The 22,477-nt window shown below is 54.9% G+C and overlaps 1 protein-coding gene across 1 annotated transcript in view; it reads left to right on the top strand.

The window, feature by feature from the left end:
* The window catches only part of SLC12A3 (solute carrier family 12 member 3), a 36,972-nt gene that overhangs the window by 4,524 nt on the left and 9,971 nt on the right, over window positions 1-22,477 (top strand). The window contains exons 7-23 of the mRNA XM_033845122.1: window positions 905-1,016; window positions 1,837-1,967; window positions 6,531-6,615; window positions 7,547-7,701; window positions 7,984-8,091; window positions 8,558-8,681; window positions 10,326-10,427; window positions 11,348-11,503; window positions 12,176-12,275; window positions 13,482-13,593; window positions 13,934-14,074; window positions 15,101-15,207; window positions 16,664-16,746; window positions 17,881-17,958; window positions 18,648-18,749; window positions 19,648-19,759; window positions 22,083-22,169. Of these exons, the coding sequence (XP_033701013.1) occupies window positions 905-1,016; window positions 1,837-1,967; window positions 6,531-6,615; window positions 7,547-7,701; window positions 7,984-8,091; window positions 8,558-8,681; window positions 10,326-10,427; window positions 11,348-11,503; window positions 12,176-12,275; window positions 13,482-13,593; window positions 13,934-14,074; window positions 15,101-15,207; window positions 16,664-16,746; window positions 17,881-17,958; window positions 18,648-18,749; window positions 19,648-19,759; window positions 22,083-22,169 (1,895 nt within the window). The remainder of the gene's footprint in view (window positions 1-904; window positions 1,017-1,836; window positions 1,968-6,530; window positions 6,616-7,546; window positions 7,702-7,983; window positions 8,092-8,557; window positions 8,682-10,325; window positions 10,428-11,347; window positions 11,504-12,175; window positions 12,276-13,481; window positions 13,594-13,933; window positions 14,075-15,100; window positions 15,208-16,663; window positions 16,747-17,880; window positions 17,959-18,647; window positions 18,750-19,647; window positions 19,760-22,082; window positions 22,170-22,477) is intronic.

Raw genomic sequence — 22,477 nt, 5'->3', positions numbered from 1 at the left:
TGACACAGACCCTAAGGAAGGGGGCCTTAAGCCAGAATCGTTCATTTCTCTCTCATGGAACAGTCCAGGTGTGTGTGTGTGTGTGTGTGTGTGTGTGTGTGTGTGTGTGTGTGTGTGTGGCCCCTGGGGACCAGGTATTCAGGCGCCTTCCATCCTGTGGCCTCTCTACCCCTGGGGTGTGGCCCTCATCCACCTGGCCCATGACGGCCCCCACCTCCATGTCCACAGCCCAGTCAGCAGGAAGGGGAAAGAGGGTGGAAAGGAGAGAATCCCCTTCCCCTTTCCTTTTCTGTCCCAGCCTGGAAGTTGTACATATTCCTTCTGCTCACTTCCCGTTGGCCGGAACATGGTCCATGGCCACACCTCACTGTAAGGGGGGCTGGGGAAACGTGGTCTTCATCTGAACCTATCCCAAGCCCCGAGTCAGAGGTTCAGCATGAAATAAGGGAAGAGATGTTGGGCCACAGCCGGCAGCCTTGACCAGCACAGCCCAGGCGCCGGCCGCCCCGCCTCTCGCCCCCTGGCTCTGACCTCCAGCTCCACCACCTCCCCACTGTTCCTTGAATGCACCAAGCTTATGCCCCCATCATTCTGCTGCTCCATTATCCTCCTCCTTTAGGACCCTTGAAGACACCTTCTCAGGCCACCCTGCTAAAGTAGCCTCAACCCAGTCCCCGGGAAACCCCCTGTTCTTACTCTAGATTCATCCTCCTTATTTATCAGCAAGACAGGAGCCTTGCTATGTCGCCAGCTCCTAGAACAGAGCCTGTGGAGTAATGGGTGTTGAATGAGTGAATGAATGAATGAATGAGAGAGTAAGGGACCTGGGGCAAGCTCTTCCCTGCTGGGGCTCCCTGAACAGGCGGAGCCAGACCGTCTGACCTCCAGGCTCCCTTCCTCCCAGGCCCAGGTGCTCTTCTTCCTCGTCATCATGGTCTCTTTTGCCAACTACCTGGTTGGGACACTGATCCCCCCCTCTGAGGACAAGGCCTCCAAAGGCTTCTTCAGCTACCGGGGTACGTGCGGGTTGGGGCCACTGCCCGTGGCTCTGGGGACAGGGACAGTCTGCCCACCAATCTGGCCCATTTTGTGGGCACCGGTGTTACCGAACCAAACTTGGGTCCGCTTACCCGTGTGCAGTAAAGCCAATCTACTGACACTGGGTTGTGGTGAAGGAAAGTGCAGCGTTTATTTCAGGGTCAAGCAAGGAGTCCAGGGCAGCAAGTGCTTAAAAGACCCAGACTCCCTGAAAGCTTTCAGGGAAAGGTTTATAAAGATAGAGTGAGGGGGGGGGGTGTGTGGGGTGTGTGATCAGCTGGTGGACATTCTTCTGATTGGCTGGTGGTGAGGTAATCGGGAGTCAACATCATCAGCCTTCTGGTTCCAGCTGGTCTGGGATCTACGTGCTTGTGGGCAGCACGCAGTTAACTTCTCCCACCTGATGGGGGTTTCAGTAGCTGCAAAACAGCTCAAAGGATCTGGCCCAGAATATTATCTATAGCCCTTGAGGAGGAACTAAAAGTCCTTGACTTTGTTTAATGGTTAAGCTACTATTATTTTGTCTTGCTTGACTGTTTTCTTCCTGCATGTTCTCACTTCTCTGATTAAATGTATTCTTTGACTAAAGCTTATCTACAGACAAAAGGCAGGCAGAGGACATGGGTGGGGGTCAATTCTGGGAAGGCCCCGTAGGGTCCTGCTCGGTTACATGGGGAGGCTGGCACCCCTGACCCCCACAGCCAGGAGCTGCCATGGGAACCTCCTGCCCACCCAGCTGGGCCCAGAGAGGGTGCCCAGGCCTTCCAGGAGGCCCTGACTCAGGCCTTGTTTTTCCAGCGGACATTTTTGCCCAGAACTTGGTGCCTGACTGGCGGGGCGTGGACGGCAGCTTCTTCGGAATGTTTTCCATCTTCTTCCCTTCAGCCACGGGCATCCTGGCGGGAGCCAACATCTCCGGGGACCTCAAGGTGAGCAAGACGCCCAGCCCTCCTGCCTCCTGGCCCTATCCTACCAGGATGTCCCACTGGGCACTGAGCGGAGCCCTGAGACCCCAGGGCCACAGCTTCTAAACTTCTGTGGGACGCAATCCAAGCCAACCCAAATCCATCCCATTCATCCCACTCCATCCTGAGGCTGTTGATTGGCACCACTGCACTCTAGGCCTTGAGGGCCACCCCCACATGGGCTAGTCTCCTCCCTCGATCCTGGGACTCCCAGCCTAAGGGGAAGACTGACCCAGCTTGACCTTCCAAAACTCAGACGGGATCGGGCACATCCTCCCAGGGCTCTCCATCGTCTTGATGCGGGCAGGCTCCTTGGCACGGCATGTGAGGCCCCAGCCCCATGGGAACTGTTGCTGTTCCCATGACCCCTGCCCCAGCCCTGAGGATCTATTGCTTTGCCCCTGTTGCCCTGTCCCTCCTCCACACCTTTGCCTCTGCTGTGCTCTCTACCTGGGACTCGCTCTCCTCATTTCTTTACCTTGTAAAGTTCTGTTCCTCCTGCAAATTAAAGCCTCCATCCTTACACCTCTCCCAGCCCTTCTGTCAGAGTCTTGGTTCCTCTAATTTAGTGATGTCAGGCCACTTATGCCTCTGCCCCACCGCATCTGGAGAACTGGGGCCTACCTCTATGTCCCTATTCCCAGCTCAGGGTCTGACGCGTCCTAGGTGCTTGGTGCCTGTGTGCTGAGTGAACAGTGGTGGGATGTGGCAAATGGGAAGTGTTAGAGCAGAAGTACAATGCGCACAAGTGGGGGAGAAGTGCAGACTGAGGTGGCAGGGGCTCCAGCAAAACTTCTGGCTGAAGGTGGGGCTGAAGCTGGGCTCTGAGAGACGAGAAAGCCAGCGGCATCTTTGCCAGAGGGAGGTTATCAAAGGAGCTGGTACACGAGTGGGGATGAACAGTGAGAAGCCTGGCTTTGTGCTGGGGACCTTCACCCTCCATCTCAGTCCCGCTCGAAAGGTGCTCCCTGATGCATTTTCTTAAATGAATTAAGAACTGTGCACTGGAGGCAATCTCGATTTGCAGCGTGGCTCTAGCAGGACCTGGAAATCGGAGGGAGGCTGTGTTTGCCCGGCTCCTCTCCCTTCTCTGGGGAGCAGCCAGCAGGGGCCTGGTCTGCCTGCCCCGAGTTCTCTGCAGAGCTCGGGCTTGTGCTCAGGTGGCCTGGTTCCCCTCCCAGCCCCGTTATAGATCATCATAGCCTGGGGATTTATCTAGATGCTTTATCAAGCTTCTTAGGTTACCAACCGGCCCAGTGTGCAGGCATCAGGGTCAGGCAGCTGTCTCCGAGCTGGGGGCAGGGGCAGGCATCTTCTTCTGTCTTAAATGCCCTCAAGCCCTAAAGGGACACTTTTCTCCTAGATCTGGCCCCTTGCCCATCCAGTGGGACAGTAAGTCCTCAGCGAAGAGCAGCTCCCGTTCATGGGGACTTTATGCAAGTCCCTTAAAACCTCTCTGGACCTCAGCTTCCCCAGCTGTAAACTGGGACTCACGCAGCCCTGGCTTCCCAGGGCAGGGAGCAAGGATTCAACGTGCTAATTTACGTAAAGTGCTTACAACAGTGCCCAGCCCAGAGGAAGTGCTAAAGGCTGGTTGTCAAGGTCAACGTCATTTTTACCATGTGGCCGGCACGGTGCCTCCTTCTTTAAAAATAGTATCTGTGGGACAGCTGTAAGCTTCTACCATCATCACTCCCATGTTACAGACGAGCAAACCAAGCTTAGAGAGGGTTAGGGGCTTGCCCAGGGTCCCACACACAGGTGTCAGAGGATCTGGAATTCAAGTTTCCAAAACAAAGAGACCTCAACTTTATCACAACAACTCCATCATTCAACCAATATTTTTTGAGCACCTGCTTTGAGGCCAGTGTCTTGTGGATGCAGCAGTAAACAAAAGAGACACAAATTCCTGCCCTCATGGAGCTGACATGCTAGTGAGAGAGACAATCAACAAATAAATAAGTAAAATCTGTATTTTGCCTGATGGTGGTTGAGCGATGGGGAGAAAAATCAAGCAGAGAAGTGGGGAGGCAATCCCTGGGTCAGGGGTGCAGAAGCATGGTGTGAATTTACACAAGGTGACCAGAGACTCCTGAGAAGGTGACATGTGAGCCGAGACCTAAAGGGGTGATGACAAAGTTGTCATTGTTACTATTAATCCTTTACGTCCCCCAACCCTTTAGTGCTTACAGAGCAGTCTCGTGACCATGATCTCATGTTGGTTTAATCTTCACAACCACCCTGCGCTAAGGCCAAGAAAATCATTATTAACTCAATTTGCTGATGCGGGGGATGGGTGCTCAGAGACAAGGGACTTCCTAGTGACTGCCGTGGGATCTGTGCCAGGCTGGTGTTGTCCCAGGTTGTGTCGCATTACAGTCCCCACCCCTAACCGCTTATGTTTACAGGTGCTGGCTACATGCCAGGCTACTTTCTTATTTCACAGATAGCGGGGGAGAGACACTGAGGCTCAGAGAGGTTAAAGGGTTTGTTCCCAGGCACACAGCCAGGAAGAGATAAGCAAGATGTGGACCCAGATATGCCTGATTTGTGAGTTGGGCTCTGAGATTTCATGCCGAGACATGAGGGTAGGATGGAAGCCTGGTGTATTCATTTCCTGTGGCTGCTATAACACGTTACCACAAACTTGGTGGCTGACGACAATGGAAATTTATTCTCACACAGTTCTAGAAGCCAGAAGTCCAAAAAAAGGTGTCAGTAGAGCCATGCTCCCTCTGAAGGCTCTAGGGAAGAATCCTTCCTTGCCTCTTCCAGCTTCTGGTAGCTTCCAACAATCCTGAGCATTCCTTGGCTTGTAGCTTCATCCCTCCAATCTCTACCTCTGTCTTCATGTGGCCTTCTTTCCTCTGTGTGTCTCTGTGTGTCCTCTCCTCTCCAAGGACACCAGTCATTGGATTTAGGGCCCACCTAATCCAGTGTGACCTCATCTTAGCTAATTACATTTGCAAAGATGCTATTCCCAAATGAGGTCATATTCTGAGGTTCTGGATAAATGTGAATTTTGGGAGACACTATTCCACCCACCATAGGAGATCTGGGAGGTTGACCTGGTCTGTTGGCCTTGGGACCAGGGACTCAGGGCAGGGCTGGCTGGCCCATAGTCGCAGGGCCCCCAGAGCAGAGACCTCAGCAGCCTGGGGTGCTCCAGAGCCTCCAGCCTCTCTCCAGCTCTGCTCCCACTTCTCTCTGACCGGCCGCGCCCTTCCTGCCACCCCAGTGCCTTCAGAGCCACGTAAATCGTCCCCTCCACCCTGAGGCCTTCCAGCGTTCCTGGCAGTGTCTCCCCCACCTTGTTTCCCAGTGCACTGTGATCCTCTCTGTGGCGGGCACCATCTGCCCTGTGTTGGCAGGATCCCACCTGTACCTCCTCCACTTGGCCCAGGGCTCCTTAAGGGCAGGTTCAGGGCCTGGTCATCACAGATTGACCATGGGTTCCAGCACAGGGCTCCGAGTGTCTGAGGCAGAGAGCTGGACCATGGCCAGCTTTGCTTCGACTTGCCAGTGAATTTGAACAGTGTCATGGTCCCTCCAAGCTCTGTCACCTGTGATTCTTCCTGCCAGCTGAGCGGTGAGCAGAACGGCCCAGAAAAGCCTGGCAGGTTTACGAATTTACTTCCTATGACTGACGTGACCTTCGCCTCCAAGCTAGGGTCTGTGCCTGGATGGGAAACTTGCCATAAAAATCCCAGCCTGCGTTACTCCACCCAGGATCAGCACCCCCGGGGGGCCTGAGGCTGTGGACCTTGGCGTGGTCAGGACCAAGCCGCTGGGGCTCAGTGAGCTGGGCCTTGCTCACAGCTCCCTGGCCTCAGTTTCGCCACCAGCCACTTCTCAGGAAGCTATGTTTGAGAAAGTGCCTGGAAGAATGAAACACATGACGTGGATGTGAAGGTCGGCTACTACTGCCAGGAAAGCACCAGCAGAGTTCTTTCTCGAAGGGGAAGGAGAGAGTTTGGGGCTTGTCTATATATTGATTGCTGTGGAACCAGACAAATCAACTGGTGCATAATAGTGACTGCACGCAGTGAGCCCAGCTGGTGAGCTGGGCCCTGGTCTAGGAGCTTGACAAGGATTAATTGGTTTCACCAGCATCCCTGTGAGGCTGGAGGGGCTGAAGCACGGGAGGACATGCACGCTGCCCAGCGATCACCTGGATTTGACCCCAGGCAGGCTGACTCGGGAGCCCTCCACCTCACCCCACCCTTCACAGCCCCCAGAGCAAGCGTCAGCCAGGTGTCCTCGGGGACCAGGCCTGGGGCTGCTTGGAGTTCCTCTCTCTGCCTTGGGCTCCCAGGGCCCTGAATGTGGTCTCAGCCGTCCCCTTGGTTCTGTCCTGTCCCCCTCTGTGGGTCCTCAATCTCGAGGTGCCTTCCTCTCAGTGCCCCGGGGAAGGGGGTTCTGGTGGGTCAAGGTCAGTGTTTGCTGCCCCACCCTCAGCCTGACAAGGACAGGGCCTGGGAGGAGGCCCAGGGGCTGCCTGATGCCCTCTCTCCCTCCCTCCTCCAGGACCCTGCTGTAGCCATCCCCAAGGGAACGCTCATGGCCATTTTCTGGACCACCATTTCCTACCTAGCCATCTCGGCCACCATTGGTAAGCTGCCGACCCAGACCCTGGAGGGGTCACAGGGTGCCTCCTGGCTCTCTAACAAGGATGGCTGGGCTGGGAGGACACGGCACCCCCAGGAAGTGGAGCCTCGAACTTTATTTGGGGGGCCCCTTGGGGGGTAGTTTGTGGTGGAGATGGGGGATCACCCCAGGCTCCTCTGGTCCCTTCAAACCTCAGGTTACAGATTCCATGGTATGAAAATCCTATAGGAAAAGTCATGTTCTAACTCCAGGAATAATGATCAAAACAATGAGGAGGAGGAGGAGGAAGATGACTCTAGCCACTGACTTATCACCACGTGCCCAGCCCTTTACATGCCTTATTGCATTTAATCTGGGCACTATCATTTCTGCCACTTGACGGAGGAGAAAACAAGGGCTTAGCGAGGTTAAGCGACCTGCCCAAGGTCACAGAGCCTGAGTGGTAGAGGTGGGCTGTGGACCAGGCCTGGGCTTCTGACACTCGCCTCTCACTGAGATCCTCACACATGCTCTTGCTCCCAATAGCCACATCGTGGGGAGAGCTGCTCGCAGGTGGCCAAGGGACGTGGCCCAGGTCATAGCCACTTAGGGCCTGAGATCCGGTTCTCCATTTTAAGGAGGGCACTGTGACCTCAGGTCACTTAAGCTCCCTGTGCCTCTGTAGAATGGCAATGACAATAAAAGTAGTAGTAATACCTGTTTCCCCAGAGCGTTTAAAGTCCTTAACACAGGACCTGGCACATCGGAGGTGCTCCTGCATGGTAGCTAAACTCATTGTCGTCGTCATCATCATCATCATTATTATCATAAAGTAAAGGAAGAGCTGACCCATCAGCAGCATGTCGCCCTCTGCAGAAGCGTCTGGCGTTTTCGGGGTGGGGAGGGGAGGGGAGGGGAGGGAAAGGAGGCCTCCCCACGCCCTCCTTCCTCCTCAGGCTCCTGTGTGGTTCGAGATGCCTCCGGGATCCTGAATGACACGGTGACCCCCGGCTCAGGCGCCTGCGAGGGGCTGGCCTGTGGCTACGGCTGGAACTTTACTGAGTGCTCCCAGCAGCACAGCTGCCGCTACGGCCTCATCAACCACTACCAGGTACGCGCGGCCCTGCCAGAGGCAGGGAGGGCCGGGTGGAGGCTGGACTGGGCTGGGGTAGACAAGGTTTGGGGGGCTGGCCCCAGGCTTGGGAAAAGAGCTTCAGGTAGGGGCCTGGGCCCAGTTTTTGCCGTGGCGGGCACTGGGTCCCCAGTGAGGGTTGCAGACTCAGGTGGCAGCTCCCAGACTCAACCCCTGCCTGCAGCGGGGACTGGGGTGCCCGGGGTGGGGGCTCTGGACCCCACCCCTCACCATGGGGGCCCGAACCCCATGTCCTTGCAGACCATGAGCATGGTGTCGGGCTTCGCACCCCTGATCACGGCCGGCATCTTTGGGGCCACCCTCTCCTCAGCCCTGGCCTGTCTCGTCTCTGCCGCCAAAGTTTTCCAGGTGAGGCTGTGGAAAGGGGCGGGAGTGTCTAGGAGGCCAGGTGCAGGGGGCCCCAGGTGACTGCCACAAAGGCCTGGAGGAGTCATATGACCCGGTGTCTAGACTGAAGGAAAAGGAGTTAGTAAAGCAAACGCTTGCAGGAAGCAGCCCCTTCCTGTGCCGAGCTTTGAAGAGCAGCTGCCTTTCCCACCCCTCACTCCCTCTGTGCAGCCTGGCACCCCGTTTGCAACCCCCTCCCAGTTTCCCTCTGATGTGATCAGCCCCTTTTGCCCTTTCAGTCTTCGTGGTGAGGTGGGGAGGGCAGGAGATCTGTCCCCTTTCAAAAGACAGAAGCCGGGACCCAGTTCAGGAAGTGCCCTGCTGAGGTCACGGAGAGAGCAAGCAGGGCCTGGGGTCCAGGTGGCCACAGGGGAGGGGATGGGGCAGGTCCTGGCCAGGGGGTGAGCCCGTCGTCCTTTGCCCACAGTGCCTGTGCAGAGACCAGCTGTACCCGCTGATCGGCTTCTTCGGCAAAGGCTATGGCAAGAACAATGAGCCAGTGCGTGGCTACCTGCTGGCCTATGCCATTGCTGTGGCCTTCATCATCATCGGTGAGTGGCCACAGGGTACGCAGGGCTGCCACCTCTCCCGACCAGCCGTGAGGGCCATGGGGACAGGGCCCGACATGCTTTCCCTGGCTCTGCATTCCTGTGTCCTGGCAGCCGGGACCTCCCTCCCCAGGTCTGAACTAGCCCCCAGGAGCACATTGGGAGCACAGGACAAGCTGACTGACTCCTCCTCGGGAGCTGGTACAAACAGCTGGATCACTATCTCTGTAGGTATAGAACCTAGACCAACCTTATTTCTCAGACCTTGAGCTGCTGGATCCCTTGGGCTCCAAGGTAGGGGTTGCCTTAGGAGAAAGATTCCAGTTAATCAGTTAGTTAGATTGACTTTCTATCCTGGCTTTGCCATATGCCAATTGTGTGACCTTGGAAAAAATCACTTCACCTCCTAGAGCCTCTGTTTCCTCATCTGAAAAATGGGAGTAATGATGCATAGAGGGTGTGTCACAGATGGGCAGGAAGAGACCATGTGTATATATCACACACACACACACACACACACACACACACATGCATTCACATACGCACACACTCATGTGTGCACACTCCCCAGTACTTCCTGATTTACTTAGCCAACGAGGCAGAACTTGCTAGGAGAGAGGTGGCCCTACCAAGCAAGGGCAATCGCCGTGCCTTGGCATGATGACCCCTGGTTCCTGCTCCCTATGCAGGAATGGGGTCAGGATCAGCTGTTGGTGAACCTTCCCAGGCTGGGGGGGGCACCTTCCTGCCACAGCTGAATCCCTGCTCTAATACTTAGGCTGGCGTCACCAAGCCATGAGACATAACCCAATGGTCTAGCCACTTCCACTCAAGGGAACATTTCTGGACACTACATACTCCTGGATCCTGCACCAGATGAAGAGGCAGCAGGGCCACAAGCAGGGAATGGAAACACCTAGTCAGGCCTGGCATTCCCAGATGTTCCTGGATGTTTTCTGCTCACCCTTCCGTCCACCCCTGCCTCGGGTTCGATGTCATTTTATCTGGGTGGTTCTGACTGTACCTCAGATGGAGGATCACGATCTCAAATGCTCTGGGGCAAGGCTCTTGTGCTAATTCAAAGGACTCATGTACAGAAGGCCTGGCACATAAGAGTTGTTTTTCTTGTTTTGGGATCCACAGAAGCAGGCCCTGAGACAAGGATTCACATGCAAAAGTGTGTCTAGGGATGCCAGGGGTTGCAGCAGGGCAGGGGCTCGTGAGACAGGGAAGGGAAGGAGCCGGTTCTTGAGTGGGTTTCCATTGTGGGTGGAACTGCGATACAGTCTCAAGGTTTCAGAAAACAGAGAACATGTGTCTTGGGTCACACTGTAAAATGTATTTCTTACTGTAATTTGTGGTCACACAAAGAAGTGTGATAGCCACTGTCCTTGGCCATCGCGTAGCCTGATGGGATCTACCCTCACACTGCTCTCCATCCTCTTTAGAGCCGGCAGTTTACAGTTTACAAAACACTGAACTTTGAGATTCACAAAATGACGGACCCATTTCACAGATGAGAAAGTTGAGACTCACTGAGCCTCGGTGGCCCATTTGGGGTCCCCTTATCCTGAGAGGGAGGGTACCAAGGACTCCTTGGTGGAGTTGCCCAGTAGACTGTTTCCTCTCTCCCTTGGGTCCCTGAAGCTGAGCTCAACACCATCGCCCCCATCATCTCCAACTTCTTCCTGTGCTCCTATGCCCTCATCAACTTCAGCTGCTTCCACGCCTCCATCACCAACTCACCCGGTAAGCAAGACCCTCCCCCTTCATGGGGGGAGGCACCTGGGGCTGGAGTATGGAGCGGGGAGTGGAAGGCATGGATGCAGGTGGGCAAACCAAGGTCACCTCTCAAATTGAAATAAATTAAAGGGACCATTCATATAATAACAGTAATAACAGCTATCCTTTATCAAGCACTTACAGTGTACACTATACATGGATTCATGCACTGTTTACAGTATGCAGAGACTTTACTAGTTAGTGCCTTCCTACACCAGTTTTAAGGGAGTCAGGAGGCTGATTCCCCAGAGAGGGAACAAAATCGTCAGTCACAGACGGGGTGGCTGCAGGTTGCACGTTGCCCAACTCCAGGGGACGCCACTCATAGATGTTATAGATTTTTATGTTTATTATGAAAATTTTCTGGCAGATGGCAGTAAAGAGTCTCAAGGAAGACTTTTTCTAGTTAGCCCCAAATCGCCGATGGGCTGGTGCTGGGGCCACCTTTTCCCTAGACCATGGACCATGGTGCCCTGGAGCTGTGCCGTGGAGCGGCTGTCACTAGTGGCGGCCCTGGCATGGCCTGCAGGTGTGGGGCTAGGCAGAATCATGTCCTTCCCCTCCATCTCACCCCCTCGGCTCTGTGTGAGCCCTGGAAACCAGCACTGCTGTGACGTTGGATGTCCTGTGGCCGTATTTGGCCAGAGCTGGACACCTCCCCCTTGGTGTAGCCTGTTCACATGGCAGGATGCCAGCCAAGGCAGGTGTGTGGCCCTACCAGAGCCTCCAAGCCCAGCTCCAGGAAGCAGGGTGGGGGGGCGGGCACAGACTGGGACCCCAGCCCTGGGCACTGCGGGCATTGCCACCCAGGCCCTGCCCAGCTATGCTGGCCCAGGAGGAGGCTCCGGAGTACTGAGCGTACGTCCTGCCCTGTGCCCCCCGCCCAGGGTGGAGACCCTCATTCCGATACTACAGCAAGTGGGCGGCGCTGTTTGGGGCGATCATCTCCGTGGTCATCATGTTCCTTCTCACCTGGTGGGCGGCCCTCATCGCCATCGGTGTGGTCCTCTTCCTCCTGCTCTATGTGATCTACAAGAAGCCAGGTGTGCGGTCACAGGCTGCCCAGGGGGTCACGCGTCCCTTCTCGCCCTGAGGCTGCCAAGCCGTCCTGCCTGTCAGCTCAGCCGGAGGGCCTGCCTCAGGCGCTGTGCTCTCAAGGGCCCCCCTCTGGTGCTCCAGCCTCATCCCTTCCCACGGGTTGAGGAGCCCCCGGGAGTGTGCCCACTCAGAGCCCACACCTCTACTACTAGACCACCCCCCCGGACACGCAGAGCCTGACATTGCCTGCCCAGGTCCATCCTCCTGAGAGTGGCCGGCCCACTGGTGTGCACACCAGACCGAGGGCTGCCTGACTGAAGGGCAGCCAGCCCAAGCCTGGACGTGTGGGCAGGGATGTCTACACGCATGCAGGCAAGGATCCCAGGGTGACAGCAATCTGGGGGTGGGATGCAGAATGCCGGGAAAGCCTAGCGCTCTAAAGTAGAACCCGGCCTTCCAGGTCATTGTGAAGATCTTTTTGTCAAGGGAGGAGAATGTTTTGTAGAGTCATTAGCTTGATGCATAACTTTTAAACGTGTAGCCATATTGCATGTGCAAACGTTAGGAACAGATCTACAGGCTGTCTACCTGCTCCCACGGTGCTCGGTTCCTGAAGAAGGTCAACATATGTATGTCTGGTTTCTCCCATGACTTCTAACCTTGCACACGCCCCTCAGAGGTGAACTGGGGCTCCTCGGTACAGGCTGGCTCCTACAACCTGGCCCTGAGCTACTCGGTGGGTCTCAACGAGGTGGAGGACCACATCAAGAACTATCGGTGAGTACAGCCTTGCGGATGCCTGGGAGGCAGGGCTGGCCGTGACCGTGCTCCGGGACGCTCCAGGCCAAGGCCTGTCACCTGACCGGCAGACTCATGGTGGGCACGGCCCCCTCACAGAGAGGAAACAGCGTGGAGGAGCACTGCCCAGCAGTCAGGAGACCGGGGCTGACACTGCCCAATGGGGACCAAGCAAGTCTAGTGACTTCTCTGTACCTAAGTTTCCACAGCGGAATATGCTCTGGGCAATACAAACGCAAAGGACAATACAGTCGTCCCTCGGTGTCTGCGGGGAATTAGTTCCAGCCCCACCTCCCCACCCCCACCCCCCAGATACCAGTATCCTCGGATGCTGAAGTCCGTTACATAAAAAGCCTAGCAGAGCTGGCCCTCAGTACCCATGGTTCCACATCCACAGATTCAACCACCAGCCTTGGTTGAATCTGTGGGTGCGGATACACAGGGCCACCTGTGTCTGTAAGGGTGCTCTGGTGTTGTGATCATGAGACTGACTGGGATGAGCCTCTCCCGAGTATCCTTCGAAGCTGATTCCCCTCTTTAGTGAGGAAAAGTGTGCACCCAGGACCCCCTTTCCATCAGATCACCATGTTAATAATCGGATGTATCTATGTTGCATTACCGCTCAAAGCACCTTACATAGCCTCACCACAACCTCTGAGGTACATGAAGTTACTAACCACATTCACAGGTGAGAACACTGAGGCCCAGAGAGGTTAAATAACTGGTGCCAGGTCACACAGCTGGTGAGTGGCCCATTTTGTCTGGCTCCAGCTGAGTCTGGTAGTGACCCTTGACCATGGCCCTGGGCTGCCTCTTGACCCAGAGGCTGACTCACCCACCCAGTGGCGCAGTGATCTCATAAGTGATGGGCCTCCCCACTCCCAGTCTTTATTCTTTTCACATCCTGCTGGGCTGGGCGGGGCAGGAGCACAAGATGGAGCAGCAAGATGGTGGTTTGCCCACATGCAGCATTTGGTGGCCTGAGCAGGAAGGAAAAGGGGCACCCGGTGTGGTGGCCACCAAGAGAGCTGGAAAGGAATCATAGACGGGAAGACCACAGGGTGGTTCACCTGTCCTAGGGAGGGAGTCCTGGGAGGTGGTGGAACTCCAGGGGCACCTGTATTTGGCATCCAGACCCCCAGCTCTGTCCTGACGGCTCACACCCTTTTCCCTTCCCCTCCTCAGCCCCCAGTGCCTGGTGCTCACGGGGCCCCCCAACTTCCGCCCGGCCCTGGTGGACTTTGTGGGCACCTTCACCCGGAATCTCAGCTTGATGATCTGCGGCCACGTGCTCATCGTGAGTGCCCCCTGCAGGGGGGCGGGGCTGTACTCCTGGAGGAGCCCCTGGGCACCAGGTCCACCCCCGGGGGCAGCAGGAGGGGCTGTGGTGCCCAGAGCAGGTTCTCTCCCTCTCCCATCCCTCTCCCTGGCTTGCGCACACTGTCCTGCCTCTCACCTGCTCCTTCCATCTTCCTTCCACCCCTCCCTCTCCCTCCTCCTCTGCTTTTCCTCCCCTAATTCCATAAAGGAGAACCAGCAATGAGCTCAGGGGACAGCCTCCAGGGCAGGAGAGGGGCTGAGTCCCAGGCCAGAGGGTGAAGGCCACCCCTGATGTCACCTGCCCCTGTCACCCACAGGGACCCCGCAAACAGAGGATGCCTGAGCTCCGGCTCATTGCCAACGGGCACACCAAGTGGCTGAACAAGAGGAAGATCAAGGCCTTCTACTCCGACGTCATCGCTGAGGACCTCCGCAGTGGTGTCCAGATTCTCATGCAGGTGCGCGGGCCTGGGGCTTCCTCACAGAACTTAGTTGGTGTGACGACCTGGAAGGCGGGATGCCGTGAGGGGCTAGTTGAAGCCCCTTTTGCTGCAACAGGAGTACCGCCTTTCTTGCCTTTCCAGATGTGCTGATTCAGGGCACTTTCTCAAAGTGCCCAGGGCCTGGGGAAACTGCTTTGGAGGCCTGTGGGAGCTGATGACACATTTTGTGATTTTGTTTTTTTTGAGATATAATTTTACACAGCAAACTGAAATAGTGTATAGTTTGATAAATGTTTACATATGCAGACACTGCTCAGTGCTGTGAAACCACCAGTCAGATCAAGTTCTAGAACATTCCACTGGGCAATTCATTTTACTGTTCAGTTTTTTCATTTGTAATGGGATGCATGAATAAAATAACAGTTGTTAATTCTGAGTCAACATAGGGGAATCCTTTTCAGTATTTCTCAAAATTAGAAAAAAGAGCATACGAGGTCTCCTTTTGGGATTATAAAAATATTTGGAGAGTAGGTCGAAGTTATGATTGCACAATATTTTAAGTATACTAAGCGCCACTGAATTATACACTTTTAAATGGTTGATTTTCTGTTACGTAAGTTTCACCTCAAAAAGTAAAAAAAAAATTTTAACATGAAAAAAAAGAGAACTATAAAATATGTAAGAATTAGATGACCCAGGAATACTCCAAGCTTGACATCCAAATTCAAGTCCCTTGTTATAAGAAATAATTTACTAGAAAAGCTGGAGCTGGGATAATCCAGAACTTATGGGACAGTCCAGCCGCTGGCCCCGGCTTGGAGAGGCCGCAGGGGAATAACTCTGGCTGTAGCTTCACCTTTCTCGTGGGTGTGTCCAGGCAGACAGGACCCTGAACTGGCAGATGTGTTTCCTAAGCCCCCATGACATGGCAGAGAGGACAGCTGGGGCTGAGACGGAGCCCCACCCTAGTCACAGAACAGAGCCCCGTGGGGCCTGAGGCCTGGTTCCTCACCTCATCCCCTCCCCACCCCCCCACGGCAGGCTGCAGGTCTCGGGAGGATGAAGCCCAACATTCTGGTGGTCGGGTTCAAGAAGAACTGGCAGTCAGCTCACCCGGCCACAGTGGAAGACTACATCGGCATCCTGCAGTGAGTGAGGGCATGAGGGAGGCAGAGCCTGTGGTCTCTCAGTTTGGGCCTTTGGAGTTTCCTGGGCCTTGGGAAGTAGAGGGGGAAACAGTGGGTGCTGTAAGAAGCTGAGTCCACTGGTTTGAAGCTGAGGAAGAAAAAGACAGTCTGAGGGTTCCCCACTCTGACCTGTGAGTCATAGACACCAAGATCAGCAGAAACAGGCAGGTAACACAGTGAAGTGGGCCCAGAATGGGCATTAGGGAACAGTGGGGATTGTGGCAAACTGGAGAGAACAGCTGCTATTTGGCTCCAGCTAATCGTGCCCAGGCAGAAATGTGGGCCCGGTGTTGCTAGATCTAGTTTTTCAGAGAAGATGAAAATGTGGGTTTTTAGGTGAAAATCTTGTGTCCACCTGGAGGCTTCAGAAGACCTGCAGATGGCCAGCTCTCAAGCTGTGAGGTGGTACCTCTGAAACCAGGCCTCCGAGGAGGCGACAAGCTTGGGAGATGGGACCAGGGGGATAAACTCCCTAGGGATTTTAGGGTTAACTCCAAACTCTTTCTCCTTCAGCTCTTGCTGTGCAAGGTCCAGAAAATGCCTACCTGAGTTGTTTTCTGCACTGACGTGGTACAGAGAGGCAGTGTGCAGGAGCATTTAAAGAACGCGAGGCTGAGTGTTGGGGACCTGGGCCCTGCTTCCAGGTCTGCTGTGAACCAGCTATATGACTCTGAGCAGTGCATCTCACTGCCTCTAACAAAATTACAATAGGAGGCGGTGTATACCTGCTTTTCAGGAACCCGCAGCTTCAACACACCGAAACTCCAAATTGCTGGGGCCTGAAAGGCCCCTGTCCCAGTGATGTGTAGTTAAAGGAGTCCAGAGAGGGCAGTGCTTAGCCTATTAGATTAGCCCTAGCGGTGGGCTCTTGGGCACTGTGTCAACCAGGCAGTAAATATACTTGTGGGGTAGGAGCCTTGTAGACATTTATATAGACAACCTATTGATGTCTTCATGAGCGAGGCCATTCTTGTGTGCATACCTGTCCTCAGGGTTCCCAGCCTCAGCTATTTAATTCTAATCCCAGTTGGCCACTTCCTTAGTGTGTGTCATGGGCAAGTTACTCCCTAAAACTCAGGTTTTGCATCTGTCAAATGGAGAGAGTAATTCCCATCCCCACCTCTGCTGGCAGAGTTGTGAGGAGTAGCTGCATGTATCAGGAGGACAGGGCCTGGCCCTAAGACTGGCCTGCCTCAGCTTTCCCCAAGTACAGGGTCTGTAGGATCCATAGTGCCACAGACGGTAGAGCTAGACAGGTCCTGGGGGCCTTTCCAGTCCTGCCTGCACATTATACAGATGGGGAGACTGAGGCCCAGAGAGGAGGAAGGGTATGGGGGGAGGCAGGGTCAGCTCTAGACACCTGGCCTGCTGGGGGCTGGGGCCAAGGGGAGGCTGACCCCACCTCCTCTCTTTGCAGTGACGCTTTTGATTTCAACTACAGTGTGTGTGTCATGAGGATGCGTGAGGGGCTCAACATCTCGAAGGTGATGCAGGCGCACAGTGAGTACACACCCCACCTTCTTGACACCCCATCAAAATCAGAGCAGGATATCAGGAAGTTCTAGAACACATTTTTTTAAAGTGGTACAGGGAAGACAGGGGGAAATTAGTAAATAAAAGGTCACAGACTCCTAGAAAGTCAGCTTTTGATGTAGATCATCAGGTTTCTAAATGGAGAAACCGAGGTCCAGAAAGGGGATGTGACGAGCTCAGGGTCTTACTTCCAGCTGGGGCCAGAACCAGAACTGGACCTCAGAGGTCCCCGAATCACGATAAGAACTTTTGTAACCAGTGGGATAAAGAGGATTTAATAGCCAGGAAAAAGGAAAAGAGGGGTGAGAGAGGGTCACGTAAAGACAACAGAGTATGAAAACACACCCGGAAAGGCCATGAAAACTGGGTGTTTTGGTCTCCAAAACCAGGATTGGGGCACTGAGTAGGGATATGTTACATGTAAAGTCACATGTAAACAGGCAGATCTGAATGAGTAACTTTTAGAGGTGTGAAAGAAAGAACGCATATGAAGACAAACGGGGAGGCAGTGCTGAGGGAACCGGGAGGTGTGAACGCTGCAGGCTGGCCTGAGTCTTGTTCATCCAGGTCACCGAGGGCATGCCTGGCACCCAGCAGTAGTTCACTGAATATTTATGCAACCAGAATTTACAGAGCAGTGGCCACACTCCTGACCGAGGCTGCTCTAGGCGCTGGGCGTGCAGCAGGGAGCAAAACAAAGTCTGCCCTTGAGGAGCTGACATTCAGGCGGGAAACACACGGACACTGGACTCACTTCAGGCAGCGACAGCATCCTGAGGAGGTGTCCTGAGGAGGCCAACACAGGGCACGCGGGCAGGAGGGCCTCTCTGGGGAGGGGGCTTGTGGCTAGAAGGGGAGGGCTGGGGAAAGAGGGCTCCCGGCCCAGGGACCATTCACCACGCCACCCACCACTGAGGCCTGGTGGGAAGGAGCGTAGCCTGTCTGAGCAGCAGAAGGAAGCCGGGTGGGGCCGAAGCATGAAAGGAGGCAGAGGCCAGATCTGTGGAAGCTGAGAGTCAGGACCTTCTTCCCAGGGTAAGGGGGAGCCCGGAAGAGCCCCAGGCAGGAGAGCCTGGGAACAGAGCTCCCCCTTTTTTGCAGTTAACCCCGTTTTTGACCCAGCGGAGGATGGCAAGGAAGCCAGAGCCAGTGGAGCCAGGCTGTCTGTCTCCGGCACGGGTCAGTCCCACCCACTCAGAGGCTCAGGGCGCTCTCACCCTGGGAGCAGCTAGTGACGGGCCATCGGGGAACTTGGGCAAGGGCAGGAGGTTTTTGCTCGTGACAGTGGTGCCTGAGACCCCTGGGATTAAGCAACAGGGAGTCGGGGGGTGGGGCGGGGAGCAGGATAAAGACTGCCAGCCCTGCTGGAGAATTCAGTGCCCAGGCATCATGGGACCCCCACCCAGTGAGCTCTGGAGCCCAAGTCCCAACCCCTCCGAGGCCCCCCTGGCCAGGCTCCAACCGGGAGGGGCAGCGATTCTCTGGCAGGCAGGGGAACCTGCAGTGCAGAAGCTGGGGGCATCCTGTGCGCATCTGTGAGGGGCACAGTGGAGTTGTTAAGAGAATGACCCCAACCCCCCAGTGCCAACCAGAATCCCAGGAGAGAGAAGCTGGGGGCAGGGGAGGGGTGCATCCCAGCCCTGCCCATCCCGGGTCCCTGCTCCTTGAGTCTCGGCATCAGGAGGGCCCATTGGTGGTGCTCTGGGCCAGTCCCCCAGTGCATGCCTGCAGCAGGGGCTTCCGGCCACCACGTGCACAGCCCCAGTGACGGCAAGCCCACCTCCCAGGGCAGCTCGCTCTGTTTTCAGACACACTCGGGTATTTGGATGGGCTCTGCTCCCATGTGACCTGCCCCTCTGCTCCCGCAGTGGACCCCGAGGGCCTGGTGCAGGAAGAGCAGGCCAGCACCATCTTCCAGTCGGAGCAGGGAAAGAAGACCATTGACATCTACTGGCTATTCGACGATGGAGGTCAGTGCCCCCAGGATGCCAGATCCCCCCAGCCGTCTCCCCTCTATAACTTACTCTCTCAGCATGCCCCTCCTGGTCACTCTCGACAAGGCTTCTGGTGGGACCTTGGAGCCCAGCAAAGGGAAATAGGGGCCCCTGGGCTCACAGGAGCCTGGCTGGGCTCCTCTCTTGGCCCCATGCTTTTCAACTATAAAATGGGAGACTTAGGGGAGCAGCTGAGGTCAACATGAGGTGGAACCTTCAGACTGGACAGGCCCTTGGGGTCACAGGCACATGACATAAATGGGAGAGATGGCCTGGTGCACAGGAAAGCTGTAGGGATATCCTTCACTTCCCAAAGAAAAATACTCTCTCCCATTTTTCTTAAAGCATATCATTCTCAGCTTTATTGTTCCCACCCTGATTGAGTCCTAGATACAGAGAAAATGTTCTGTTCCAGTAAGATATATCCTATTGTATATAGGATGTGATAGATAGTATTGAATGAGCACTTACTGTATGCTTGACACTAAGTGCTTGCATGGGTTAACCTAATGCAATCCCCAGGTAGGAACGATTATTAACCCCATTTACAAATAAGGAAACTGAGGCACAGAGTAGTGAGGTCATTTGTGGATTACACAGTGATAAGTGACAGCGATCTAGATTTACGTGTGAAATATCCCAATTGTTAAATGCCAGCTCACTTGTTTAAAAGCATTGTGCAGGCCACATAAACCCCAGCCCACAGAGCCTCGCGTTTCACCCTTGGTTTAGTCTGACACACTCATTACAGAGGTGGGTACACTGAGGTCCAGAGAGGGGAAGCGGTTTGCTAGTGGCAGAGCAGGGCAGGAACTCAGAGAGGGCTGGATCCTGAGAGCATTTTCCTCTTGACTCATGAGACCCTCCTTGCCAGGCCTCACCCTCCTCATCCCCTATCTCCTCGGCCGCAAGAAGAGATGGAATAAATGCAGGACCCGCGTGTTCGTGGGGGGCCAGATCAACAGGCTGGACCAGGAGAGAAAGGCGTAAGTGGGGGGCACTGTGTGGGTCACGCGGGAGCGGTAGGTGTCACCCCAGCACTGCCCCAGCCTGCCTCCCCCACTCCACTGCCCCCGGGGGCTTGCCCCTCTCAGGTCACAGCCATGGTGAGGAAGCTCTGGGCAGGAGCAGGTTTCTCTCCATTTCAGAGGTGGTTTTGGTGTCCTGTCCCCCTTTAATAAGATGCACATGCCCTAGTCCTGGCCATGACAGGGAGAGCTGTTAAATTTTAAACCCACAAACCTCAAGGAGATTTGTGTGAAATGAAGGATGGAGAAGGTCCCTCCTCCTCAGAAATGAGGCGGAGCTTAGAATCTTTCAGGGCAAAGACCCCCCAAGCTTGGGTTGCTGCCTGTGGTGAGACCAGAGGTGACTTCAGTGGCCAGGATAAGGGGCGGAAAATCCTGAAGAATCTCTTGGTGAGAAGTGACTTAATTCTCCAGTTCTGTGGCTGATTCTCTGTCTAAACAAGAGGAAGCAGGCCTGGCTGGAGTGCTCGGCAGGAAATGGGATCCACCAGAATTTAGTGACATTGGTTTACTGGCTTTATTGGTCATGTCTTTCTGGCAAGAGATGCTGGTTTTCCGTTTAAATTGTGATGACAATTTCCTTTCAGGATGTATCTAAGTAAGAATGTGAGTTGACTTCAGCTGAGAAGGAAGTAAATAGTAGGCAGGTACACAGGTGTGGAGGTGGCAGGAATTGGGCAGGTGGCACATATGTGCCTAGATTTGGGCACCTGATTCTTTAGAGCAAGGTCAAGTGAGGTCTAAGGTCGTAGGATGGAGGACTGCTGGAGGGTGCAGCCGGGCTAGGAAGGACGGGGTGGGTGGCTTGCCTCAAATCATGCAGTTAATTAACCAGAGAGAAAACCCTGCCCAGCCTTTAGTGCCCGCCATGACGCCCCAGGGTCAGGACCCCGTGGCTTGTGCCACTTTAGTCCTATGCCAGGACCACATCCCCACGACCCCTTCTGAATCACCCACTGTGTGAGTTAAGGGTGACCAGCAATCCCATCGCGTTGTCCTCATCCCCCACTGAGAACTTCTATACCGGAGGGCCCTTCTCAGCAATGCAGAGGAGAGCACTGCCTGGGAGACGCAGCATCAGCTTCCCTGTGCTCTCCAAAAGGTAAACACACCTCGAAGGCTGCTTTGCCCTCTCGGCTTCCTGTTCCAGCTCCAACTGAAAGCTGGGTTCAGCAGGTTTAGTTTAGTTCAAGGCTGCAGCACTGTGGGGTCACAGGATGTCTTTCAAGCAAAGGGTGTGAAATCTCCTCTGTCCCCCAGCTGACTCTTGACCAGGCCACGTCCTCTGCCTTCCTCATGACTGCCTCCACCCAGGCCCTGCCCAGGCCTGCCAACCAGCACCGCACACCAAGATGTTTGCCCACAGCTCTGCATTCCTAAGTTCACTCCCAAGTTCAGGGACCAGCAGTGGCTTGACAGATGGGCCCCAGCCTGCTCCTTCGGGCTTATCTCCTTTTTGTCCCCTAGCATGCTCCACACCATCCCCTGCACCCCCATGTCTTTGGTCATTTGGACTCCCCTCCTGGGGTGCTCACTCCCCACCACCTAGTCCTGGGGCATCACCAACGCTGTGTCCTGCCCCGGGATTCTGATGCAATGTGGGGGCTAGGGCCGAGGCACGTGTACTGTTTGGAAGGCTCCTTGAGTGATTCCAGTGCGGACACCCTCTTTGGCCTATAAGTCTTACCCACCATTCACCATCCAGCCAGATCACCAACTCCTCTGTGAAGCCTTCCCTGACTGCCGCAAACCACAGTTGGCGTCTCCTCCCTGTGGATGCAAAGTCAGGGCCGTCTGGCTTGCTGCTCCTGGTTCTGTACTTAGTTCATGTGTGTTCTCTGTTTCCTCAGCCACCTGAGGAGTTTCCTGCAGTTCGCCTCCCGTCCCTTAGACCCTTCCTTCTCAAAGTGTGGCCGGTGAAACAGCAGGCCTCACATAACCTGGGAGCTGGTGAGAAATGCAGAATCCCAGGTCCCAGCCCAGACCAGCTGGATCAGAATCTGCACTGTAACACCCCAGCAGGTGCTCAGACATTAAAATGTGAGGCGCCCTAGTCCAGAGGTGGCCACCAGATACTCAGGACAACTCCCTTCCCATGTCACTCATCATCACCTGACCTGTTTTATCAATATTTATTTATTGTCTGCCCTCCTCCCAGGTTAGAATGTAAACTCCCCGAGGGCAGGGTTTGTTTTGCTTGCTGCTATATCCTCCACAGGAGCTCAATAAAAACTCATTGAATGAATGAATACATTAAAAAAAAAAAATCTCCATCTCCCAGGATCATTTCTCTGCTGAGCAAGTTCCGGCTGGGATTCCACGAAGTTCACATCCTTCCCGACATCAACCAGAAGCCGCAGGCTGAGCAGTGAGTTTTCTGTGCTGGGGGTTCCAGGCAGAAGGGTCGGCCCTTTCTCTCTGGTGAGCCAAGGGCAAGGACATGGTCCTTCCTGCCCCCACCTAGACTGGGCTCATGGAAAGAAAGAGGAAGGGTCGAGTGTGCAGCCGTTAATTTCTGTTTGTGTTTCTTCCCCCTGCCTGCTGGTCCTTTGCATATCAGAGCTGTGGTCTTTGCCAGAAACACACCTGGGCGGGAGGCCAAAGAATGTTCACATTTACGCTTTATCACACACCAAGTGTTTTTGAAGCTCTTACTGGTACAAATCATGGCTATCC

The sequence above is a fragment of the Tursiops truncatus genome, chromosome 19 (genome assembly GCF_011762595.2).
Source record: "Tursiops truncatus isolate mTurTru1 chromosome 19, mTurTru1.mat.Y, whole genome shotgun sequence".
NCBI lineage: Eukaryota > Metazoa > Chordata > Mammalia > Artiodactyla > Delphinidae > Tursiops > Tursiops truncatus.
Note: the sequence above shows the minus strand (reverse complement) of the source record. Positions and strands in the feature narration are given on the sequence as shown.